Source organism: Lemur catta, chromosome 3 (genome assembly GCF_020740605.2).
Source record: "Lemur catta isolate mLemCat1 chromosome 3, mLemCat1.pri, whole genome shotgun sequence".
In the NCBI taxonomy this organism is placed as follows: domain Eukaryota; kingdom Metazoa; phylum Chordata; class Mammalia; order Primates; family Lemuridae; genus Lemur; species Lemur catta.
Genome location: NC_059130.1, coordinates 121697422 through 121720970, shown reverse-complemented (window position 1 = coordinate 121720970; position 23549 = coordinate 121697422). Strand labels below are relative to the sequence as shown.

The window sequence follows — 23549 nt, the reverse complement described above, 5'->3', positions numbered from 1 at the left end:
CAGTCCCTTTTAGAACACTTCCATCACCCAGGAGTCCCCTGTGCTCATCTGTGGTCCGTCTCCACTCCTTCCCCTGCTCTAGCCAACCACTGATCTGATTTCTATCCCGAGTTTTGCTTTTTTTAGACATTTCATACAAATGGAATCATATAATACATAGTCTTCTGTGCCTGGCTTCTTTCACTTAGCGTAATGTTTTCGAGGTTCATTCATGTTGCATTTGGTCGCCTTTGTATAGCTCCTTTCAGAACATTTTTGATTCACTGAAAGACCTAAACTGCTGTCTTTCAATTACTGTTTTTAAGAGATATGCAAGGAAATTTTTTGAAATGAGGTCATATCTCTGATTCTGATTAAAAATATCTTAATTCAGATCAGTTTTGAGGATTCTTAATTGTATCTGTTAGGAATGTGTTTTCAGTGCAAGTACCAGCAACCTAACTGCACTGGGTTAATGCAGAATGATTTATTGTTTTCACATGACAGGCAGTTCAGAGGTTCATTTGCTCAGTGATCCCATCAGGGACCGAGGGTTTCTTTTCTAGTTTTCTGTTCTTTTTGGCTTTCCTCTTCATGCTTGTTGCTTTATGTATGGCTGTGCAATCTTGTCTGTAGTTGAGGCAGGAATAAGAGAGGAAGGGGATGTGCCAGGTGCATTGATACCTTTTTGTCAAAAAAGTAAAAGCTTGGCCCAAAAGCCTCCTGGCAGACTTCTGCTCAGTTTTATTGTCTGGAAGTGGGTCACTTACCTTCCTTTGAGTGCACAGAAGGTAAGAAATCGAGAAAAGGGTTGTCACCATTGGCTTAGATCAGGCATGATCTGTCCTCTGGGGGTTGTCTCATTGCTGCCTTATAAGACAGGTTCTCTAGGCAAGGCAAAAGGGGGCAGGTGGATACTGGTTGGGCAACTAATAATGTCACCACATTTTGTTACAACTTACTCTAGAACTGCCCAGTCATGATATCATGAATTGGTTGGTCCTAACTGAGAGTAGAGATTAGGCACAAGCCAGAATTCTCTAAGGCTTGACTAAAGGTTTTTGGCCAAACCACGATTTGGAGATAATAAGGTCTCAGGCTCTCAGCATATTTGGATGAATTGTGTTACAACCTTAAAGTGATATTCGAGTGCATTGGATTGTGGTGTAAGCCTGCCCCCACACCATTTGTTTCTTTCCAGTGTCGGGGAGGGGAAGAAGACATGGACAACTTCTAAGTTTCCTTTCTAACCTGAGTGTTCTGTGAACTTTTGATTCCAGGTGAACATGATGACCTTGGCAGAGCACATTATTGAAGCCACACCTGAGCGAATCAAGCAGGAGAATTTTGTGCCCATGGAGGCCTCAGGATTGGAAAGGACAGGGCCTACCACCATTAGCAGTACAATGAGCTGGCTGGCCAGTTATCTAGCTGATGCGGATCGTTTGCCAAATGCTGCCCAGATCAGGTCAGTGAAATTCTGGGGGTCACTACCCAGGACAAATTCCTGGATGTAACTGGAGGCAGGGGAGGCTGATTGTATTTGGTGAATGCTGCCAAGGAAGGAAGAAAGCACCGCGATGGGTCCCATTCTGCTTACAAGCCCCAGCTCGTGTCCTTACCTCTCATGTTATTTTCTTCCCGATATCAGAGCCTGTAAGATAATGTATCATCATGTTTTGCCCCAATTCGATTGAAGTTTCACAAGGGCAGGTTAGCATACTTAGTGGGTTTAGTATTTAGCACAGTACCAAACTCATAATAGATGCTGAGTATGAATTTATTTAATTGAAGGACAATTAAAGTACTGAGTATGTTTAGCAACTTACCTAACTGAATGAAGGCGTATTCTTAATCACCCACAGCAGCCTCTGGTAGATACCATCTCGTCTCATTAATTAATGTGATGGATTGTGCAAATCAGTCATTCATCTCTCTCTCTCCCTGTTCTCCTGTTTCAGAAGTGCATATAATGAGCCTCTCACCCCTTCTTCTAATACCAGCTTGAGCCCTGTAGGCTCTCCCGTCAGTGAAATAGCTTTCGAGAAACCTAACCTGCCCTCAGCAGCAGATTGGTCAGAATTCCTGAGCGCCTCTAGCAGTGAGAAGGTCGAGAATGAGTTTGCTCAGCTGACTCTGTCTGACCATGAGCAGAGAGAGCTCTACGAAGCTGCCAGGCTTGTCCAGACAGCTTTCCGGAAATACAAGGTACCATAGAACAGAATCTTGGTGTGACGTTCTTAAGATCAGGGAGCACAGATGAAAGAATCATTCAAACTAAAACATACACTATTTCTTTTTTTCCTCTGAATTTACAGAATTTTTTTGGAAGTCTCCAGTTTATTAACATTCAGTATATAAGACATCTGTGTGTATATTTGCTTTGTGAAAGTTTTTTTATTGTAAAATATTCATAACATAAAATTTGCCGTTTTAGCCATTTTAAGCATATAATTCAGGGGCATTAAGTACATTCACAATGTGCAACTATCACTACTCTACATTTCCAGAACTTTTCCATTATCCCAGACCATTTTTTAAACAGTTAAAAATGAAATTAGAATCAAATGTTTGCAGAGTTCCTAAAGCACCTTCATAGAACAATTTAGAAAGTGTGGTCTCTTCAGTTATCTGAGGCACAGAGAATCAACTGTCTGGGACAAGTGCCTCTGTCCGTGGTTAGACCAGGGCAGGAATGAGGCTGTCCTGGCATGAACAGTGCTGATTCTTCTATTCCACCTTGCTGTCCTGAGTAGCAGCATCTTTTTATGATTCTAGTCTCTTAAAAGGCAGTTTCATGAGTTTATAAAATTTTTATTTAAAATTATTAGTTATATCACATTAAATTATTAATAATTTTCAGAAGCTTTAGCAAAATAAAACTATCAGTAGTGCGATGGCACCATCTCAACTCATTGTAGGTAATGATAGTGGATGTCTATTATTTAGTTAACGTAAAGCAAGTCGACACCTCTGCCACAAGGAATTGATGACCTAGAGCAGGAATTTCCACCTAGAGGCCTGGTCACTGACTGTGGGCAGCCCCTGAACTCCTGAAATTACACGGAAAAGCCTTCCCACGTAGGTTTTTGGTGGAGAGAGGATCCATAGCCTTAATGGAGATTCTCAGAGAAGTTTTCGACCTCCCTACCCCCAAAAAAGGTGTTAAAAGCCATTAATCATTGATATAAAAGTAAAGTGCTTGGTGTTAATCTTAAGACAGTTGAAATCTGGCAAGACAAATAGTACAATACCTAATTTGTTAAATACTTTTAAAGTGGATATTTCTTAAGCCTAACATTCAAATATCATGGTTTATTTAGAAATAAGAATAATTGGAGATTTATTCTATAAATTCATTTTTTCCTAATTTATATTTTAGTTAATTAGCCATGTATTTTGGTAACCCTAGAGTCTCAGTTCTGAAAAAGTTGCATTAAATGAGTAGTAATTCCATTTCAGTTTTAAGAAAGCTGACATTTCTTATATAAAATCATTACTTATTTTTCTTTCCTTCACTTTATTCTTAAGGGACGACCCTTGCGGGAACAGCAAGAAGTAGCTGCTGCTGTCATTCAGCGTTGTTACAGAAAATATAAGCAGGTAAACCACAGTTCTGTGCCACAGAAGGAAAATGGGCTTCGCCCAAGCCACACCAGGCCACTGAGGATTCCGATGTGCAGTTTGGCTACAGAGCACCATATTCAGTACCTCATCACAAAGAATTCAAATTGCCTTGATTAAAAACCAGAGGAAGCTATTCAAGAGGCTGAGGCAGGAGGATTGCTTGAGCCCAGAAGTTCAAGTCCAGCCTGGGCCACATAATTGAGACTCTGTCTCTCAAAAAACAAAAAACAAAACAAACAAAAGAGGAAAACAAACAAAACCATCTGCAGTTAAACTTGTGCCACAAAAGAATCTTTGTGGTTCAAATTTTTGACCTTTTAGTATTATCACCTATTAGAGATATGGGTCTGATATAAAGAAATTGGAGAAAGAAAATGCTACCCATTACCTTTGACATTGAATTATATAAGTTATGTAATCATTGGTCATTTACCTTTCAGCTTCTTCTTACCCATTTTAAAATGAAGAATTGTAAAAATCTTTGAAAATCTTAAGCTCAGGGTATTTTAACTACTTTTTCATTCCTTAGTTAAGAAGTGCGAGAAGAATACCTAAGTATTCTTTCATGCAGTGTTATTGTTTCCAAAACAACTCATAGTGTTAAATAACTAGTCAGATGGGAAAGGGACCTACTGTTTGTTGAGCAGCTCGTATGTACTAGATCTTTTAGGCACGGCATCTCATTTACGCCTTACAATTATTTGAAGTAAACAGTTTTATTTCCGTTTCACAGATGAAGAAGCTGAGGCTCAGAGAAATTAAGTAAATACTAGATCTTTCTAATCATCACGGTGGTTTTAAAATATTTAAAATTGCCTAATTGAGTCTTGACTGGTTTGTATGATAACATTCAGTCTTGTCAGCAGACTCTTCAACTTTTTGTTAGGTTGTGCTTTAAGCAGTTTCAAATTTTAATTTACAGAATAATAAATGCTAAGATGTATAATAGTTACATAGAAATTTGGGATTATGTTCCCTTGTCATGATCTAGGGCTTGCTTCGATTTCTGATATGGGTTGCCATTTTCTCAAGTTTCTCTAGGATTAAGCCCTGTTATTGGTGGGGATGGGGATGAAGAGATCAGTTTATAGCCAGTTGAGTTCACGATCCCAGAAAATGAAGGTTTATTGTGCAAACGCTGACACCACAGTACCTGTAGCTCTGCAGCAGGGAACCATACTGGCTTCTGCTGGGAGAGCAGGCTTCATATGAGCACAGTGATACACAGAACCCAGGTCTCAAGTCTGTGGTTACAACAGGTATTTATTCCAAAATATGAGTTTGTTTTTTTAAAAAATCCCCTCCCAAAGATATGTTGTCTACAGCTAGGAAGACGGAAGTCATTATTTTTTGAATTATTGACAATTATAAAGCGAATACCTTGGAAAACGGAAGGCATTAAGATAGCCAGGTTGCTTTTTTTTTTTTTTGGTTGGGAGTTTTATTGATTCTGGTTTTTAATTTCATTATATTCAGCAATCTAACATTAATCTTGTATTCTCTGTTTCTCCCCCAAGCTGACATGGATAGCCTTGAAGGTAATGATACACCCAAGTCCTCTCACAAACCATTCCACCAGAGTCACAAACTTCACACCCATCACCAACCACAGGGAGGGGCCATTCAGATGGCACGGTCATGAAACAAACATGCTCCCCTTGCCAGGCCACCTAACCACAGTGCATCCATCCTCTGGGGACCACGTGGTTATGCAGTTGGAGTGGGTTTTGACATTAATAATAATTGGACATTTTCTTGGCTAGTGTCATGCACCCAAGCCAATTACTGTGAGCCCAGTGGCCACCAAGTAAATATCCCTTTTTCACGATGTGCTTCACTGTGGCCCAGTGGGTCTGAATATGCAGTGCGTACAGGTCGAGATGATGAAAACCACAGAAGCTCTGTAGGATACAGTGTTCTTGTCTTGAGAGACTTTCAGACCAGTGAGAATAGAAAGCAGGTCAGATAAGACTAGAGAAGGTTCTTGCAGAACAGTCCTGTTTCTTGGACACTGTGAGAAGTCAGTTTCCCTCCCTCATTCCACCTCATACATCCAGAGATAGAGTTAGGCATATACAGGGATTTTCTGAGGAATCTTTTTTCCTTGCAATGGTAAGTTGCCTTTTTGCAAGCAAAGGGCTTCATTGTGACTTCTTGTCCCAAGAGTCATATTCCACTTCATTAGAAATTTGGACATAGCATTTTTAAACCATGGGGAGTGCTGTAGTTTTAGTGCCGAGAAACTGATGTGGAAGAGAATCTGTTCTCCTGTGACTTCATTCCTTACTTTCATAGCTCTGCAGCAGGCTGGGTAGGGGGCTGCTGGCATTGGGTCCTCCTGAGCAGTCCCCAACTCTGTGACAACCTTCCGGTTTCATTGCTTCACCACTGTGTGGGTCTTACGAGTGTTAATCTTTTACAGGTTAAAGTGGCTTAAAGGTGTCAGCGTTTCATGATAAGCCTTGTATTTGGGACCTTGCAACTCAGTCAGAAACTTGTCATGTGGAATGATAGTTAGGAATTAGGTGCTGACTGTTAAGTAGTTTTGTTTATGATAAGAATTGGGAACCATAAAAAAGATTTAAAATGTTTTAAAATTGGATAGTAAATATTAATCTTAAACACTTAGAATTTTACTTCCTAAGTGTTTTTAAACTCAAATGTCTAAGTTTATTGCTATTAAAATTTTTTTTCAAGAAGGGCAAAATATTTTGTTATTTTGGGGGAAAAGCACATATAAAGCAATGTATTATCTGAAGGCAACCCTTAAAGTAATATTTTACATTTTTTAAAGGTAGGTGCAAAGATTCCTAATTTGCCTCTTTTGTGATTAAACCTAAAACAGAGAATGTAATACTAAAGGGGGAAGTGGTCTCTCTTCTTCCCTTCCCCCGTAAGCTCGAAGGACACATGAACTTGTTGGCTCCTGTTGTTACTGTTTTGCTTATTCTTGTTTCCCCTGCAGTATGCACTTTATAAAAAGATGACACAGGCTGCCATCCTTATCCAGAGCAAATTCCGAAGTTATTATGAACAAAAAAAATTTCAGCAGAGCCGACGGGCTGCTGTGCTGATCCAGAAGTATTATCGGAGTTATAAGAAATGTGGCAAAAGACGGCAGGCTCGCCGAACAGCTGTAATTGTACAACAGAAACTCAGGTGGGTTGAGAAGATTCACGGAGGTAAAGCTATTTAAGGAAGAGAACTCTGACTCAGTTGAAAGAATTGCCGTATGCTGACCTTTAGGGTCTGTGTAGACGCTAATGCATTTGCAGTTACTTTTTTTCAGAACTTCCTAGGTGTGGTGACTTTATAGTCATGCCTGTGCTATAAGTCTAATTTCTACTATTTAGCTCCTTCTTTGTACCTCCCACTCACTTATTTTAATGACAGCACCCCATTTCAGCTTAAAATTAAAATTTGGAAATTACTGGAATGACCAAAGTTTCTACTCAAAAAGATGTCACTCTATTATAGTAGTTAACGTGGTAGAGTTACTACATGTGAGACCTTGGAAGAGTAATTAGGGTCAAGCTATTCTATTTTAAAGAGTGTAATGAAAACATTTAGCAAAGTAAAATACATTGATGACAAAATTTAGAAGACAATAGCCCAAGGAAAGTATCAAACTCAGGTGAATCATCTTCTGGACCAAGGATGCCTGTCGGATGCCAGAGTGACTTTTTCCACATAATGAGCTTATGCAGAGTTATGAAAGAATATTTATGGGACATCTTATTTCCAATCTTTATAATGTCTCCCGTAAAGCTAGGGAGAAGTGCTTACATTTCATACACCCCATCCATTCTCTTCCAACAATGTCCAGACTTAATACTATGAATCTTTCACCTTCTGAAGGCAACAGACTCTTATGCCACTGGATTTGCTACAGGAGCTGCTTAATTCGAAGTCCTCTGTCATCACTGTCCAGCTTTCAACTTCTGCACAGTAGGCTTTACAGTACCCTTCTTGTGACAATACTATTCTGGCTTTTTCAGGAGCAGTTTGCTAACCAAAAAGCAGGACCAAGCTGCTCGAAAAATAATGAGGTTTCTACGCCGCTGTCGCCACAGGTACATTAATCCTCATCTATACATTTTACTATCAGGAATAATAAAACAACCTTACCACTCACTAACTCCCAGGTAAAGCTAATCCCCCCAGAAAATAATCAGGGCAAATGTCCTAAATTACAATAAGATAATAGAGCTCATTAACTAGGGATAAATTGTGACTGTTGGAACTTTGGTAACCCTTTCAGACTAGGCTGTGTATGTTGAACAATGGAGATTCATGCCAGTGTTTTTCTGTTTTAATTTGGGTGTGAGGACAACTTAGTTGGAGTAGCTTTTAATTCTAAATTTCTCTTTCACCTGTTATTTATATGCCACATTGCCAAATGTTCTTCGCTGTAATCCCTTACTATGCTAACTTATATCCAAAGAGAAAATAAAGAGTTTCTGTTCTCAGGGAAAGGAAAGGAAACCATTAATTCCATCTAAGTTTGCTGATGTAGAATTTCCACTAAATAGCTGGTGCCCTCTGCTGGATATGTAATAGCTAACATGCTCTATTAAATTACCAACTAAACCGAGTCTGTGAAGAGGAACAGGAGAAATTACTGGAATGAACCTGTGCAGGAAAAGAAAGATCTGAGATCACAGGTGCATTTTCAGTTAGAAGGATATGGGGTCCTGTGACCCCAGCAATTCTCTGGACGGAGCATCTTCTCAGGGAGCTAAGCTAGAGGAATTTCTCTTTGTTTACTTAATTTGAGCTTTGTTTATGAAGACTAGGTTCTTTACTTAGATTTTGGGGGACTGATGAAAAGTGTTTTGTTTTCTTTATTTAGGTTAATATTCCAATCTGACATCTGTAACAGGGGCCTCTGGGCTGTGTTTAGATGACCTTCCATGTGGTTTTGTTGTTTCTCTGTGTATCGGGAGCTGTGCAGTTTATAGTACCAAACTTTGAAAGTCTCTTTAATATCTTATTTCCTCCTCCTGTTTAATAGTACCAAAAGCCCTAGTATTCATCTTTAATTTTATTCTTCAGAGGTTTCACTTTAGTTTTTCTTACTCCTATAACCATCTGATTGTTAGCTTTGAAAATATTTTGCCTTTGAGACTCAATAGGGTTGAACTTGGACTTTTACTTAAATTTATAAAAGAATTCATTTCCATGCCCATAGAAGGAAACATGCACAGCCACTATACTAACAATAATAAACATGTTAAAAAGAGCATGCGCCAGGCTGGAGGGTTTTCTCTAGCTGCAGTGCTGTGAAAGAAGCTAACACACACTCACCACATACGGCTCAGCAGCGCGTGCCCACCACCGTGCAGCGATGCAGCTGTCCCCTGTGAGAGCTAACACATGTGACACCAATATCAGAATGGAAATAGGAAGTCCTCCGATTAGGAAATGCATCAAAATAATGGGTATGGCTATAACATAATGAAATTAATTCTGTAAGCCTTACCAAACTCAGTCTCTTTTCTTTATTACTCAGGCAAACCTTTTACTTAGCATCAGGGCACTCAGGAACAAATTAGAGCAGCCGATTTCCTTCATTCGGTGAAAATACCAAGGACTCACCTAGGCCCTTTTCCTTACACTCTCACATCTGTTCCCAGTCCCTTCTTCCCCTTTCCTCTTCTACCTGCAAAATGAAAAACCCAGGAAGACTCCATGTAGCCCTGGAAGCAATAGACTTGGGCCATTTAGAGCTGAATCACATGGGCACCTCCGCTTTCATGACACTGTGGTTAGTACTTTCTAGACAGATTTTATTTTCAAGAAAATTACCTTAACATTGCTCTTCTTTGGGTCATTTGAAACAAAGCAGAATGTCCACAAGTTCAATTGTGCTATACTTTTTCCCTTATTTCTTCTAGTCTTATCCTCAAACTTTGAGTAAATGTACAGGTAATACAACCTTGGTGATTATGAGCAAAACAGTAAGAAATCCTACATTCATTTCCCGTTTATTTTTGCCAAAACTGTACCCTATGTTTACATTGGGTGAGTTGAGAGAATGAGATATAAATCAAACATAAATTCATTAAAGGCTGCCTCAGAGTAGGCTGAACAAAGGAATCCTTTCATTCTTGTTTTTAGAGTTCTCTTTTTGTAAACTGGTAGAGAAAAATTTCATGAAGAATTTTACGTTTGTTAGGTTTATATTTTAACTAGTAGTGACCTCATAAGGCTAACAAAGGTTCATTATGAAGGATACATCAGATTATATGCTCTAAATTTCTGTGCATTCTTTGGAATGAAATAAAGACCTTTATTGGCCCTTTTCTTGGCCATTTATATTAATAGTTCTGATATTAGGAAAATATGTGGGCAAATTTTAATAACCTTGGTATACTGACTGTATAGGATCAGTATTCACTTCCCATTCCTATATATTCAATTAATATATTCAATTAGGAACTTGAGGAAATCCTTCAAATCTATTGTGGAAGTTTGTTTTAAACTCATATTTTCCCTAGGATATGTGTAATCCTGTTTTCATTCTAGGTTATTTAATGTTATCTTAAGAGAAACTGTCATGTTTATTGTTCCTTAGAAACATTAATATCTATACTAAAATAGAAAACCTCATATGACACCTTCTCAAAAAAGTAGGTAGGTAGAGGCTGCAGGAATCAGTAAGAAGTGTCCCATTGCTAAGTCATAAGACCCCAGCTTTTTAAGACTTAAAAATAAATTGGTGAATTTTCTACCTGCTCATTTCACATACCCCACCATCACTCTCCTTTTCTTTCTTTCCAAAAAAGAAACCACTTTATACTCTTTTTTGTTGAAATAAAGCTATTTATAAGATTTCTGTTGTGACCCTCGTATGCTAATAGCTCTTTGGTATTGTTTTACTGTCTAAAGCCCCCTGGTGGACCATAGGCTGTACAAAAGGGTGAGTTTAGCTGCCTGCTAGCCAGTTTATCTTTATCTTCCATTTTCAATATTTTGCTTTTTGCTTGCTTGCATGGGGCTGCAGCCTAGGTATGCCAGTAAGTTTCACATCCATTTTGAATGAAATAAAATAAAATAAAAACTAACCCTAATTACTAACACTGCTGTTTTATACAACAGGAGAGCAGTCACATACAGTAGATGTACAAATGCATGAGTAAGTAAAAGGGAGGGACCTTCTGCAACCACTGCAGGGCATGCTGAGAATGTGGTGGAGGAAGGCTTCAGTATTAAAAAAAATCTAAATAAGGCTGCATTATAAGAAAATATTAATCAAGTGTTTTTTGTGATTAAAATTATTTGCCACATGAAATTTTCTCAACTGCTTTGTCAAAATTTCTAAAGCAAGACGAACTCGCTAGGTGGTGGTACTAGGCTTTTAAAAAATAAACTAATCTATTTCTTGTTTAGAATTACTGTTTCCCTATTATGCTCCCGTAGTTTCATTTCCTAAATCTCTCCTTCCTTAGTGCTGTGAGGTAAGTCAGTACACCAAGCTGCCCTTTCAGAACCCACCCAGGACATTCATTATAAAATAATGAGTGCACCAGACTTCTAGCATTTAATGGTAATACTGAATAAAGAAAATGTGGTATAAAGTATCTTAAATCTCTATGTTCTATATTGTAGTTAAGAGTGGATATTCCAATAAAATTTCTATTTTAAAGAAACTATACTGAACCAGGTGTCCCTGAGATTCTAGAATATGATACCAATTTGTAAGCATGTGCAAGAGGCAAAAGTCTCTGCCAGATGCAACTGTAACACACTTCAAGTTATCATAAGAGATTTAGTGTCAGAAAACTGTTTTTAAAAAGCCAGGAATAGAATTCACCAAACTCAGACTTGAATTTAGATTGATTTGACAATATTTTTCTTATATATAGTCTTAAGATGAATTTAAAATATAACATGGGAGTTATGGCTGTCAGCTGTATTCAACACCCCCTCTTAACCTTACACTGATTATTTAGATTTCTGAGAAAAGGTCATAATTCAAAAACTCTTAAAACTTTAAAGTTTCTGGAGATATCATTTCCCATTTAACTAGACTTATGTTGATGCTAATGTTTATTCGTTATATTTTAAGCCAGAGGTTGCCAAACGTTTCCTTGAAAGGCCAGATGATAACAACTGCGTTAGGCCTTGTGGGCCATGCAGTCTGTCCCAGCTACTCAGTGCTTCCATTGCAGTGTGAAAGCAGCCATGGACAACACAGAAAGGAATGGTTTTGGCTATGTTTTAATAAAACTTTATTTACACAAGTAGGCAATGGACTGGATTTGGCCCACAGGCTGTCGTTTGCCAGCTTGATGATAGGAGAATTGAGTTTTTATAAGTTCTTCCTAAATAGTGACCTTATCCCTATAGAAGATTTAAATCTTTCCTATTTAAAACTATGAGCAGTCACTGAAAGAGAAATTTGTTGGCTTTTTTTTTTTTTAAAAAGAAGTTACATTCATTTGTAAACTTAACTAGTTAATCCTCTTTAGATTTAGGCATTTATTCACAATTAAAATATTTCAGGTCTCATATGGTTGAGCTGGCTCAGGGATGTCTGTTTGAAATGTAAGAGAAAAAGGACTAAAGTTGCCATTTCTCTTTCTATTCTTTCTCGCCCTCTACATATATAGATATTTCTTTCCATTAAAAAAAAAAAAAAAAAACCTCTGAGAGAACAGATGCATGCCCTGGTATTCAATTTAACTAAAAGTTGTTGTATCTTGCATGTTATATGCAATTAATACAGCCTGCTGCGAGAAACCAACATGTTATTAGAAGTGGTTGCTTATGCACTTTTGAAGCTTGTTAGTTTCTGGTATGTTAATGATCATTTTTAAGAGTACATTTTCTAAAGGTGCTTTCTAATGCCAGCCAGAATCCCTACCTTAATTTCTTTAGTGCCTGCTGCATTCTATTGTGAACTCCTAAAACTCCTACTCATGCATGGAAAGTTGGAATTTCATAACACCCCTTATGCCTCACACAGTCTTAAGGGAGTTTGAGAGATAGGAGCTGAGAAGCTTTCAGTTTCCTTCTATCATGGTAATACTTACCTAACTCTGTGAATTGAGAAATAGCATATATATGTATATGTGCATATATATCTTTTTGTAATTACCAGTACGATCTTCTCTCCCTCTTTCTTCTATCAAAGAAGTCACAGTGGCACTCCCTCTAACAGTCCCCAAGTTGAAATTACTGGGGGGGGGGGGCAGAGCATTCTCTGAGGAGGATTTATGTTCCTGGAATTTATGTCAAAGAAGATAATATATTTATTTTGTTAATTTATAAAGTATACCATATTTAAGACATTGAAGGTTTACATATTGAAAAATATTTGAAAACTTAAAGAATTAAACTTTATGGAATGGTGTTTGTAAAACATTATTATTAACCCAGACTCCTAGGTTAGCGGAGCAGAAGGATATCTAAAAAGCTAGGCTATGTCACTCATCAGAATTAAAACACAGTAGGCTAATTCCAGTAGCACAGCAATCAGAAAGTATCACTGGTGTGCTGAATTTGTAGTCTTTGCTTGCAGAAGGCTAATAGAAAGCACCAAATATTCTTCACTGAATCCAGCTCATTTTTTTCAGTCTTTCCTTCAGGCTTAGCTTCTAATTTGTCCAATAACTTAAAATGGAGTTGCCAAATTCTTGATACCATCAGGGATTTTTTTCGTCTTGGACACAATAACTGTATTTAGGAAAGAACTTTTGTTATACGCAGAGAGATATTTAAATAAACGGTTTTAATTATTTCTCAGTTAATTTAGGTGTTATATACTAATTTCAGCAAATGACTGAAGGGTTTATAAGGTTTAAGAAACTTTTAAAGTTTACATGCTGAAAATACTACTTTCCAGTTGGATTTTGAGTATATCTAACAGGATGCTATTCAGTTTCATAGCAGAAAAACCAAGATACCTCATATGTAAAGGAAAGAGCAAATACAATTTATTACTTAACAGATTAACTCAAGGTATTGAGACTTGGCCTAAAAAATGCCTTCCCCTCCCCATTTTTTAAAATAAAAAATGGTTTTCATGTCTCTCTTTAAGATTATTTTTTGTGGGTAGTAGAATGTGTTCCCATAGATGAGAGAGACCACTCTCTGAAAAGCAATTCCTAGACAAATTCCTCCTTTCTCTATATGAGATAATATTTCTGTGAGAGTGCTTTATAAACTATAACAGTAACTGCAGGTATTGTTATAAGCAGTAGGAATTCTGGTATTTAAATAACCTATTTCTTATAAATTGCTGGCCTAGTCACCTATGTTCAATAAAGGTGGGTGCAGCTATTATACTGGAATAAAAGAACCATAATTGAAGGAAGAAGAAATACACTTTTTGGTCACAAAATTTTAAACAATAGATTTTTCTCTGTATTTGAGTATTTCTAAACACTTTGCCAGAAGCTGCCAGTCATTTAGGTAAGTAGTGATTTCAGCAAAGCAGCTCTGCCGTGTGCTTGTGGGTGCAGCCCTGTGAAATACCCTCAGTGGGGCATTAGCAGGTTCTGGAGGTTATGTTACACTTTCTGCTTTGTTATTTACACTTTTATCCAAGGGACAGTTCTCTAACAATGCCTGGAAGTATACTGTTTGAGAAGAGTAAACAGTTGTCTCTATTCAACTTCTTTAGTTAAATTTGACTTGAGGTGTATAGTTCCAAGTGGCCCAATCTATTTATTGAGTAAAAAATGAATGTGGGATGTGTCATCATGGATGTATTTTAAATCTCCAAAGTAATTTTGTCTCACTTGCCTCTTTTAGGAAATGAATATTTTTGGAACACAGTGGTGTGTGTTAAATTGCAGACAACATGCTCTGTGTCATTCTTATTGGGCCTCTCTGTCTTTTTTGTTTTGCAACCCAAATGAGATTTCTGGAAAATGGCAAGAGCTCTCTTTTCCTAAATTCCCCACAAGCTATTGCAGCTCTCAGAGCAACAGGTAACTAATCAGAAAGCCATGTCTGGCTGCCCTGTATGTTTTGACGTCCAGCATTGCGAGAATATACCTGCCGGAATCCACTGACTCATGAAACATTTCTCTGGCTGAGCGTTACTGAGTAGATGTAATGAAGCAGCTTCGCCGTACGCTTTACCCATGGAGCCATTGTTTGCTATGAGTTTCTGAAGCAGGGCTACCTCATTTATCCATAAGTTATCATTGGACGTCTGACGGAAATAAACCCTGTGGGCTTTTGCTGGCTTTCAGTGCTGTTGCTTACTACATCACTTCGGTACATTATGATGCAACTTTTTTGGAGGGGGTGGGGGAGGAGGTTGAGACTGCAACAGTATCCCAAAGTGGTGATTATTTTCAGCCTAGAATGCTTGGGGAAATCCTTGGATTATCTTTTAATTTTAATAGTTGAATGGTCACAGGTCAAAGTCTTGCTATCCTAATTACTGTAACTCCAAGCTAGGAATGTGGGTACTTTCCAGGTTACTGATAGGAGGAGATTCAGAAATGTGGTCATGCAGCTCTCCTTAGGGTAGCAATAGCCTTGCACCTATAGAAGCTATAGTTTCTATCCTATATTGTCTTTATGATCTCGAGGAAGACTGCTTTGCCTGTCTTCTGTGTAATGGAATTTGGAAGTAAGTGCAGTTGTTTTCATGTCATGTGAATGCAGCATTTGTGAGATGAGTAGGAACAGATGCATAGAAAAACATCTAGCAAGTTTTTTTCTTTTAAAGACTAACAAGCGGGAATAATTATTGTTACAAAAGAAACACACGCTCATAGCAAATTTTGGAAATACAAATAGGCAAGGAGAATCACCCAGAGATAATAACGGTTAAACTTTTACTGAGTAGTCTTCTTATTGGTAAAGATTAATTTTTAGTTAATATCTGCATTTTAGTGATTATTCATGTCCTTGACTGATAACAAGGCAACTTCAATTTCTTTTTAACTATTGGAAACACTCTAGTTTGAAACACCTATTTTTTAAAATATGTTAGAAATTCTAGTAAATCACATGTTATTCTAAACCACTTCAGTGCTATAAATTGTTTCCTGTTTCTTTGGAGATAATATAACATTCAAACATTACTTTATCCAATTGACATTTGATTTAAAACAATATAAAAATTAGGTACCATATCACATCCTAATCATCTACCCTCAAGGTAAAGCTCCATGAATGATTTCAGTAGGGCAGATCGTAAAAGCCTCTCAATTTCATGTACACTTTCAGAGGTAAGTTAACGTCAACATGGTCTATAAATCACACACTTGGAGAACGAGGCTAAGAATGCTCTTTGATCCTTACATTCTTTTCACATTTTAGGATTCTAAATCTAATCGTGTTGTAAAATTGATAAGTATATTTTATGTGGAGGTGTTTCCCCCCCAAAACACTGTAATAAAATTTATCTTATAAAAGATGACATCTTAGAATTGAGAAAATATAATTGTCAATTTTTTTCATACCATGGAAATTTTCCAAATGCATGTTTTTTAATGAGGTCTTTTAGAAAAACCAATAAAATAAGAATTGGCTTGTTTAAAAATTTCTGTTATTCTAAGAGATATTATTAGAGGCAGGGGAGTGAAGTGTTGAAATTATAGGCTTTGAAGTCAGACAAACCTGAGTTCAAATCCCTGCTGTCATTTATTAACTATATGATTTGCGGCAGGTCAGTTAATTCCTGTAAATCTCAGGCTCTTACAAACTGGAGGTAATGGCAGTGTTGTGAGGACTATATAAGGTAACAAATATTAGTAACCTGTATAGCTATTGGAATGTAACGTGTTCTCTTACTTTTTTCCTTTTTCTTCCTTTTTTCCTAATTCCTTCTTTAATGACTTTCTATTAAAAAAAAAAAAGTCTGTGCCATCTAAGTCATTTTGATGTCGTTTATAATGCTACTATACTTTGGTAACTTCATCATGAAACTAAGAACTAAATTCTCCACTTTAACTCAGGAGTTATGAAAGCCTAAAAAAATATATCTGAAAATTATAAATGTTCTCATTTTTCCTATGTAGCATTATGTGTGGACATGCATCTCTCCTTAGCGGTCTGCGAGGCCATCACTAATTTCATAACAGAGTATTTACATGGTAACTTTAAAACCTTATGAAAACTTAGTTAACTTTTTAATGAGTTCTGAAAGAAACTGAAAAAACCTGCAAAAACAAATGTGACCATTTTAACTAAAAATGTTTTAAGTTATACCTACCCTGGCCAGCTGATTACAGACTCTTTGGTATGAAACTACATTAAACATTTCTGGCTTATAATTCAATCTCCCTTTTATTTCATCTCAATGATGAACTTAATATTGTTAAGGCATTCCTGTTTACTCCAGAAAAATTGTGAATGGATATCTTTGTGTTTATGCTATCAGATTTTGAGTTCAGAATTCCTCAAATTCTAGAAATCTCATCAGTGATGGAGTCACTGTTGCATATTTGTGAATGAGTTCTGTGCTAGTGCAGAAATGAAATGTAATATTTGAAGTGGCATGCACATTTTGCAGTAACTCAGCAAATAGGTCTGCACAAGTACAGATATTGCATGTCTGGAAGTAAAGTTGGCATCAGTGCATGCCTTGCATTTTCCAGCCAAAGGGATGTTAGTTTAGACATTGCATGTTTAAAAATTGAACACAGACTATGGCATGTTTCAATTTTTAAAAAGCCATTTATTTATCAAGTATGCATGTCCAAAATTAGGGACCTATAATCATGCACAATTCTATACTGTAATATGACCCAAATTGCCCTGAAATTTAATAATCCATGGTATACTTGATTATAAAATTTAAAACTAATATCTGGATCTACCTATGAACACAGCAGTGTATTCTAAATGCACCTATTAAGAAAGGAGTCAACAGTTTTGGAAATACACTGTTTATCACTGTCATTTGTAGAAAGTCACACTAGGACCAAGCTGGGCTTGGCGTTATAGTAAGTAAATAAGAAAATTATGAAAGTTTTCAAATATTATAATTCTTTTTAGTGTTAATGATGATAAAATGATAAAGCTTTTTTTCTGAAAAAGAGCATCTTCTCTTTGAAGAGATTATGTCAACTTTGCAGAATACTCAGACATGATTCTGCTTGGCGGTGGTAAATATAATTGCTCTCTTAAATCACTATTGTAGTATATGTGCCATTCCATTGACTCCCAGCCTATATAATGTAGCAATAACTTACTACTGTTTTCTTCAAAATGTTTTCTTCCTTCTTTAGTGTTACCAAGAATCTGTTTAGAAAGTAAACTAGCATTTGTTTTAAAGTTTTAATTTACTGGTATAACTTAAGATAAAAGGAGACACCTTACTCTTAGAGATCCAGAAAACTATATTTGAAATTATTGACCTTTGTATAGGCCCATAACAAATCAGACTTTTCCTTGTCACGCTGTTGAGGTAGAGTATAGGTGTCCTGGGAAACCACTGCTTCTCTGTGGCTAAAAGCAGCCTCTCACACCCATTTTGTTATACCAAATGTTATGATGTGGTATAAAGTACTACAAACTATGACTTATATGGTGTTCACTAACTTGCATTTGATCATTTTGCTATTAAGGCAAGCTCATAATTATTTGTCAATACAGAGAAAAATTCTTGTAGCTGACAGCCTGGCACCCCATCTACATCATATTCAAAAAAGTCATCTTCAAAAAAGAGGCAAATTTTTATGTTAAAAAATATAGATTGGCAGTGATAATAAATAATTTACTGATGTGAACTTTCCATGACTCAGTCTATAACAATTTCATTTAAATTTGCTTACTACAATATGTTTGATAAATACAGCAAAGTACCTTATTGGTATTGTACCCTGCTGCTGTCCATCTGGGAGCACTGGGGGAGGAGCCTGGATGTCTTTTAAAGTTACAGTGTGGAATGGGAGGAAAGTAAGGGATTATGAAAATCAGACCACACAATACATGAGTGAAATAGTAGAGTTTTGCAGATGTATGATCAGATTCAAGATACCTAAGAATCTTGAGTCTAGGAGCAAAGCAATAGTTTGATCCTAAATATATTAAAAGCTGTGTAATTTACATCACATAGGATTATAAGGCATTAGTGTTTGTCCACCAGCCTAAAAAGAAGTTCATTTGAAGCGTTAAATTTTTCTAAGATGAACATGTTATTGTCACACTTGATTTAATACATTAGACTTCAGTTTTGTTTTGTTCTTAGAGCACTTGATGTAGAGCAAAGTTTAGAATTTTTTTAATCACCTTAAGAAGGATCATGTCCTCTCTTTGAATATTTTCCCCAGCAATTTCACAGGAGTTTCTTTTGACATCAATCCTCAAAAGAGTTTTTGTTTTGGCTTTTCATTTCAGAGGGAATGGTAATACCCTTTTCCTTTATTTTGTGACAGTTTCACTATATAGTTATCGCCTGGTGTTTTGTTTTGTTTCTCTTCCAGAGTGAAAGAATTGAAAAAGGCCAAGGAACTTGAAGACATACAGCAGCATCCCTTAGCAATGTGACATTGCTTTTCAGACTGTTTTCATTTCTGTTTTTAGCAGAGACATGCAACAACAACACACACGCGCACACACACATACACACACACACACACACACACACACAATCCCTCTGCAGTTTTGGGGAGATCAGCTGCAGGATTTTAACAGGAATGTTTTGGTCATTGCATTTGCACTTTCATGGACAACTTTTAATTTGATCAGCAAGACATCTTGGAACTCAATCTTCTGTTGGATCATGGGAAAACAAGACACCAGGAGGAATTGAAAGAGGCTTCTTCTTAGGAAGAAGTCATTTCCTTCTCATATAGGGCTGTATTCAAACATCGTGTGGAACTGTACAAATATTTATACCAAAAATATAGATAAGAAAAGGTGGGGATATACTAGCAACAAAAAAGAATGCTGTGTCTGCACCTGTCGGTTATTTCCAAGAAGCTGAATCTTTGGGATTGATTCTCAGTGGAGGGCTTAGATCATACAAATCTATATTGGGTCCGTGTGTTCTCATTTCCTTCACTGTTTATTTTTGTTTGTTTGTTTGTTTGTTTGTTTGTTTTAATCTCTACAGCACACTTAATGCAACTTTTAAAATCTGCAGGTTTTTAATGTCTTGTGGAAATTTGCAGAGGGGCGGGTGTGTGGTAAACGGGTAATGCATGGGAAATAATGAGAAACAGCTTACAGAGTTTAAATTTATTTTCTTGTCCCCACCACCTCCCAAGAACCTGCGAGGATAGTAATCATCTTGTCCCCTTTTTCATGTTCAGCACTTTAATTTTTTTGCCTTACTTTCATGTGCAATGAGAAATTACTTAAGAATTGGTAAAGCATGTAGCCTTTTTTTAGTAACCTTGGAAATTGTAGTAATTCTAAGGAATCATAAACCTTGCCTGGACATTTGCCACCTAAATGATCAGTGTGGTGCTGCGTTCTGGCCAGTAAATTCCATGTTTTTGGCTATATCTCATCCAAACGGAGCAGTTTTTGTGTATATATAGAAGGTAGAAATGAAAAGTGAGAAAATATTTGAAAGGGATTATATTAATTGCTAAATATTTTATTCACAAAGGTCAATAACATGGCAAGATAAAATTATTTGTATAGTTTTGTCTGAATGAGCGAGAAAAATGTGGATGTACTGTTTGTATATATTGTATATATTAAAACAAAGAGATATGTGCATGAACTCAAGAAGAAATGAACAAAAGCAAAGCATTAGTGGCTATGGTCTGTAAAATGAAACAAAAAAAACTTTATTTCACTATAAGAGTACTTTATTTTAAATGTTCTTTAGAAGAACATTTTGCTAAAGCATGACTAAACTGCAAAAAAAAGAGCTACTGTATTTAGACTTAGGAAAAAAGGCAGAGTAACATTACTTAAAAAAAAAAAGGATATGTTTACATTTAATTTTGGCTACCAGGAGTTTAGTTTATTTTATTTAAAATTTTTTTGCCAATGGTGCCAAGTAATGTGAATGCTAATATTGCTTAAGAAAATTAAGTTACTTTTGCAAAACAGGTAATCATAAGATGAATCAGTATGTAGCTTAACACCATCCACTCACTCCAACAAAGAACACTTAGAATGATCAAAACCTGACAAAAGAAATAGTATGAAAAGTAGAAAAATGTCACGTTTCCATATCTCCTGCTGGAAATCAGAAAACGTAATAAAAATTGCACAAAAAATAACTAAAAATGAAAACGAGTCAGACTGGTCTTGTAGGGATGTCATGGTGTATTACTATTTCCACATAATGAGGAGCCAAAGAAATCTGATGTTTTTAAAAATTAAACTACTAATGTTAAATTGAGAGAATAAAGTTTGCATTTGCTGATGCCAGTTTAAAACTCCCAGGTTAAGTTTGAGGATCAGTTGGTGTGAAGCTGAGATTTTTTTTTTCTTGGTTCTGGCTGCCAACTGTGAGTTAAAACTCAAGGCTTGTTGTGAAGCCTAAAAATATTCACAAATAAGCTTTTAAACTGGTGTCTTTGGAAGGAAGGTAGATACAAAAAGATTGTGGTAAAAACTGGGGTCAGTGCTCTTGGTGCCTTTTCTATAATTGTACTTGTTTTTTAATTACTTCCTTTCACTGCCAACCTCGAATTACTGTACAGTATATGTCTTTCTGCTTGTGATCAGCTTTGACAACAGTGACAGCCCCACAGCTAGTAGCCACCTGTACATTTGTAAACTGACCTGACTCAATTTTGTTTTTAAATGTGTGGGTTATGTTGCAGCTGTTGCAGTCCCCCAAATACCTATTATTTTACACAATTTGACCTATAGGAGGACACTGAGTAATTTATGAACACACAATTGCATTCATAAATGGGAACAGAATGTGAAAGCCAGCTCTTTCAGAACATCCTATATTAATACTGAATTTTAGATATGTTTATTCCATTTATTATGGTACAAATAATGACCTTTTGACCAGAGTAATGACCTCAGTGGATTTGCTTTAACCCTCACATTTATTTTTTTAAATGTTTCACATGCTACATTAGCTGAATAAGTTAGGAAACTCCAGAAGATAGAGACTTACATAGAATTAGGAGGGTTCTTATGGAAGGGATAGGAAGTAGGTTCAAAACCTGCCACCAGTGTAACCTACCAGTACAATTGTGAATCCTAGGTGAGGTAAAAATGCACTTCCACTGAAACAAAGCATTTCTGACCGCTTTTTCTTGGTTGTGAATCTTAATTTTGAATAAAAGATGATAGGTAAGCGCAGCTTTCTTGGATAATCTGAATTCCCAAGTGCCAGGAGTAGGATTTCATTATAAAATTAATAGCTAATCTTATTCTATCTCCTGAAGATTTAATTGCTATTCTTGTTACCCATTCAAAATCAGCTGTACTGTGTGAACGAAATAAAGACAATAACACGAACCCCTCTCTGGCTGCACGGTCGCTTATGGCAGTTCCACACAGTAGTTGGCGCCCAATGGGGGGTCCCTGAGACTTGCATGTAAAACTAGTCTAGATGTCTTCTTTTTTGTAAGTTTTATTTTTGTAATTGTGCATGTAAAGCATCATTGAATCAATGGATCTGTTGAAGAACTCAGCTGCTGGAAACCATGCAAAATGTTTTGAATTGCCCTTAAAATATGGAAAATGTTTTCTGAATGCTTTATATTCTTTCTGCTGTAAATTAAAAATGAAGAAAATTTCCCCATACTATGTATGTGTTTTGCTTTAACTTGACCTGATATTGAAATCCAAGGTGATGAGCACGTTTCAAGCTATATAAAACAATTGCAAGTATTTCTTTCTGATCCAGATACAGTATTTTGACATTGAGTTATTACATTGTTTAAAATAAGTCCTTGAAAAAAAAAATTTCTTAGAGCCACTGTTCCTACCGCACTTGTTTTTCACCTGTCTCTCAGGCACCTCTGAACACGTCAATTATTTGTATAAGGCACTGGAGTTATGGGAAAGATAAAGATACTAACCTAGATTCACCTTTTCAGTTAAAACCCTCTGAAGTTTTCTAAAAGGCATTTTCCAGCAGACTACCACCATCATCCTCCTTTCCGGGCATTCTGTCGTCATTGTTCCATTCCTTTTCACTGCATAGCCTCTCCTTATGTCCCTCTTTTAATCCATCTCAGTGCTACTGTTAAAGTTTGCATCATGGATCTCCCAACTCCGTGAGTCCTCAGTGGTTTCTAGAACCCACTGCCTTTAAATGACTTTTTTTTTTTTTTTGCTTGTTTATCCTCACTCATTATTCAGTCTTGTTTTCACTAAGGTTGGCCTGTGCACACACCTCCGTTTCCGTTTCCACTGCTATCTCTGTTCATGGTGTTTGTTCATCTCTAACTATTACTCAAATCCCACCGCTTCTGTGACACTCTTTATCCTAATATACAGCAACATTTCCCTTTTCAAATTATTCTACTTAGAATTGGAAAAGGCAGCTCAGTATTTAAGTACCATATTTCATTTTTCACTTCTCACCTAATCTGCCAATTATTCTATTAGAGTTTTGTTTTTTTAATGTAGGAGACTGTCTTTGTTAGTGGAAATATTTCAGTAACAAATGCATTACAAAGTAACTCACTGTATTCAGACTTGTGCTTCCCTTCATTCGACCAAAAGTTGAGGACCTTACTCTGTGCTAGGGCCTGAAAATACAGAAATGAAGAAAGTATAGTTCCTAATGTCAAGGTTCCCATAAGCATATTATAATATCGTCTGTGCAACAACAAATATTTGTGTCACCAATGAAAACGTGAGGCGGGGGAACCTCCGCCACCCCAAGCCTGTGACAAATACCTCAAATGGGCTTCCTTCATTTTAACATTCTTGGAAAAACGTGGTGCCCCCGGGGACCATTAGGCTAATCTGGGACATTAAAAAGACGCAAATAAACTGTCTCTAATATTGTCACGGCCAGAGAAACGGTCCCCACCCTCACTTACCCTAACAGTCCTTTCCCGTGCCTAATGCAACACAACTTCCTGGAG

The 23549-nt window shown here is 36.7% G+C and overlaps 1 protein-coding gene and 1 long non-coding RNA gene across 6 annotated transcripts in view; one reads left to right on the top strand and one right to left on the bottom strand.

Annotated features, from left to right (window-relative positions):
* The window catches only part of CAMTA1 (calmodulin binding transcription activator 1), an 825382-nt gene extending 803128 nt beyond the window's left edge, over positions 1–22254 (top strand). For 2 of the 5 annotated variants that reach the window (XM_045546246.1, XM_045546245.1), the window contains exons 7-12: positions 1260–1447; positions 1941–2187; positions 3511–3582; positions 6572–6765; positions 7605–7679; positions 19005–22254. In XM_045546246.1, the coding sequence (XP_045402202.1) occupies positions 1260–1447; positions 1941–2187; positions 3511–3582; positions 6572–6765; positions 7605–7679; positions 19005–19068 (840 nt within the window). In that variant the 3' untranslated portion in view covers positions 19069–22254. Of the gene's footprint in view, positions 1–1259; positions 1448–1940; positions 2188–3510; positions 3583–5123; positions 5145–6571; positions 6766–7604; positions 7680–10497; positions 10619–19004 lie in introns of those variants that run through there. The other 3 variants (XM_045546243.1, XM_045546244.1, XM_045546242.1) reach the window with 3 other exon arrangements.
* LOC123634536 lies at positions 12909–23545 on the bottom strand. The gene is made up of 3 exons (XR_006733951.1): positions 23505–23545; positions 23144–23207; positions 12909–13287 (listed from the first exon to the last, which is right to left on the bottom strand). It is a non-coding gene; the product is annotated as an uncharacterized LOC123634536 (long non-coding RNA).
* Between the last annotated feature and the right edge of the window lie 4 nt (positions 23546–23549).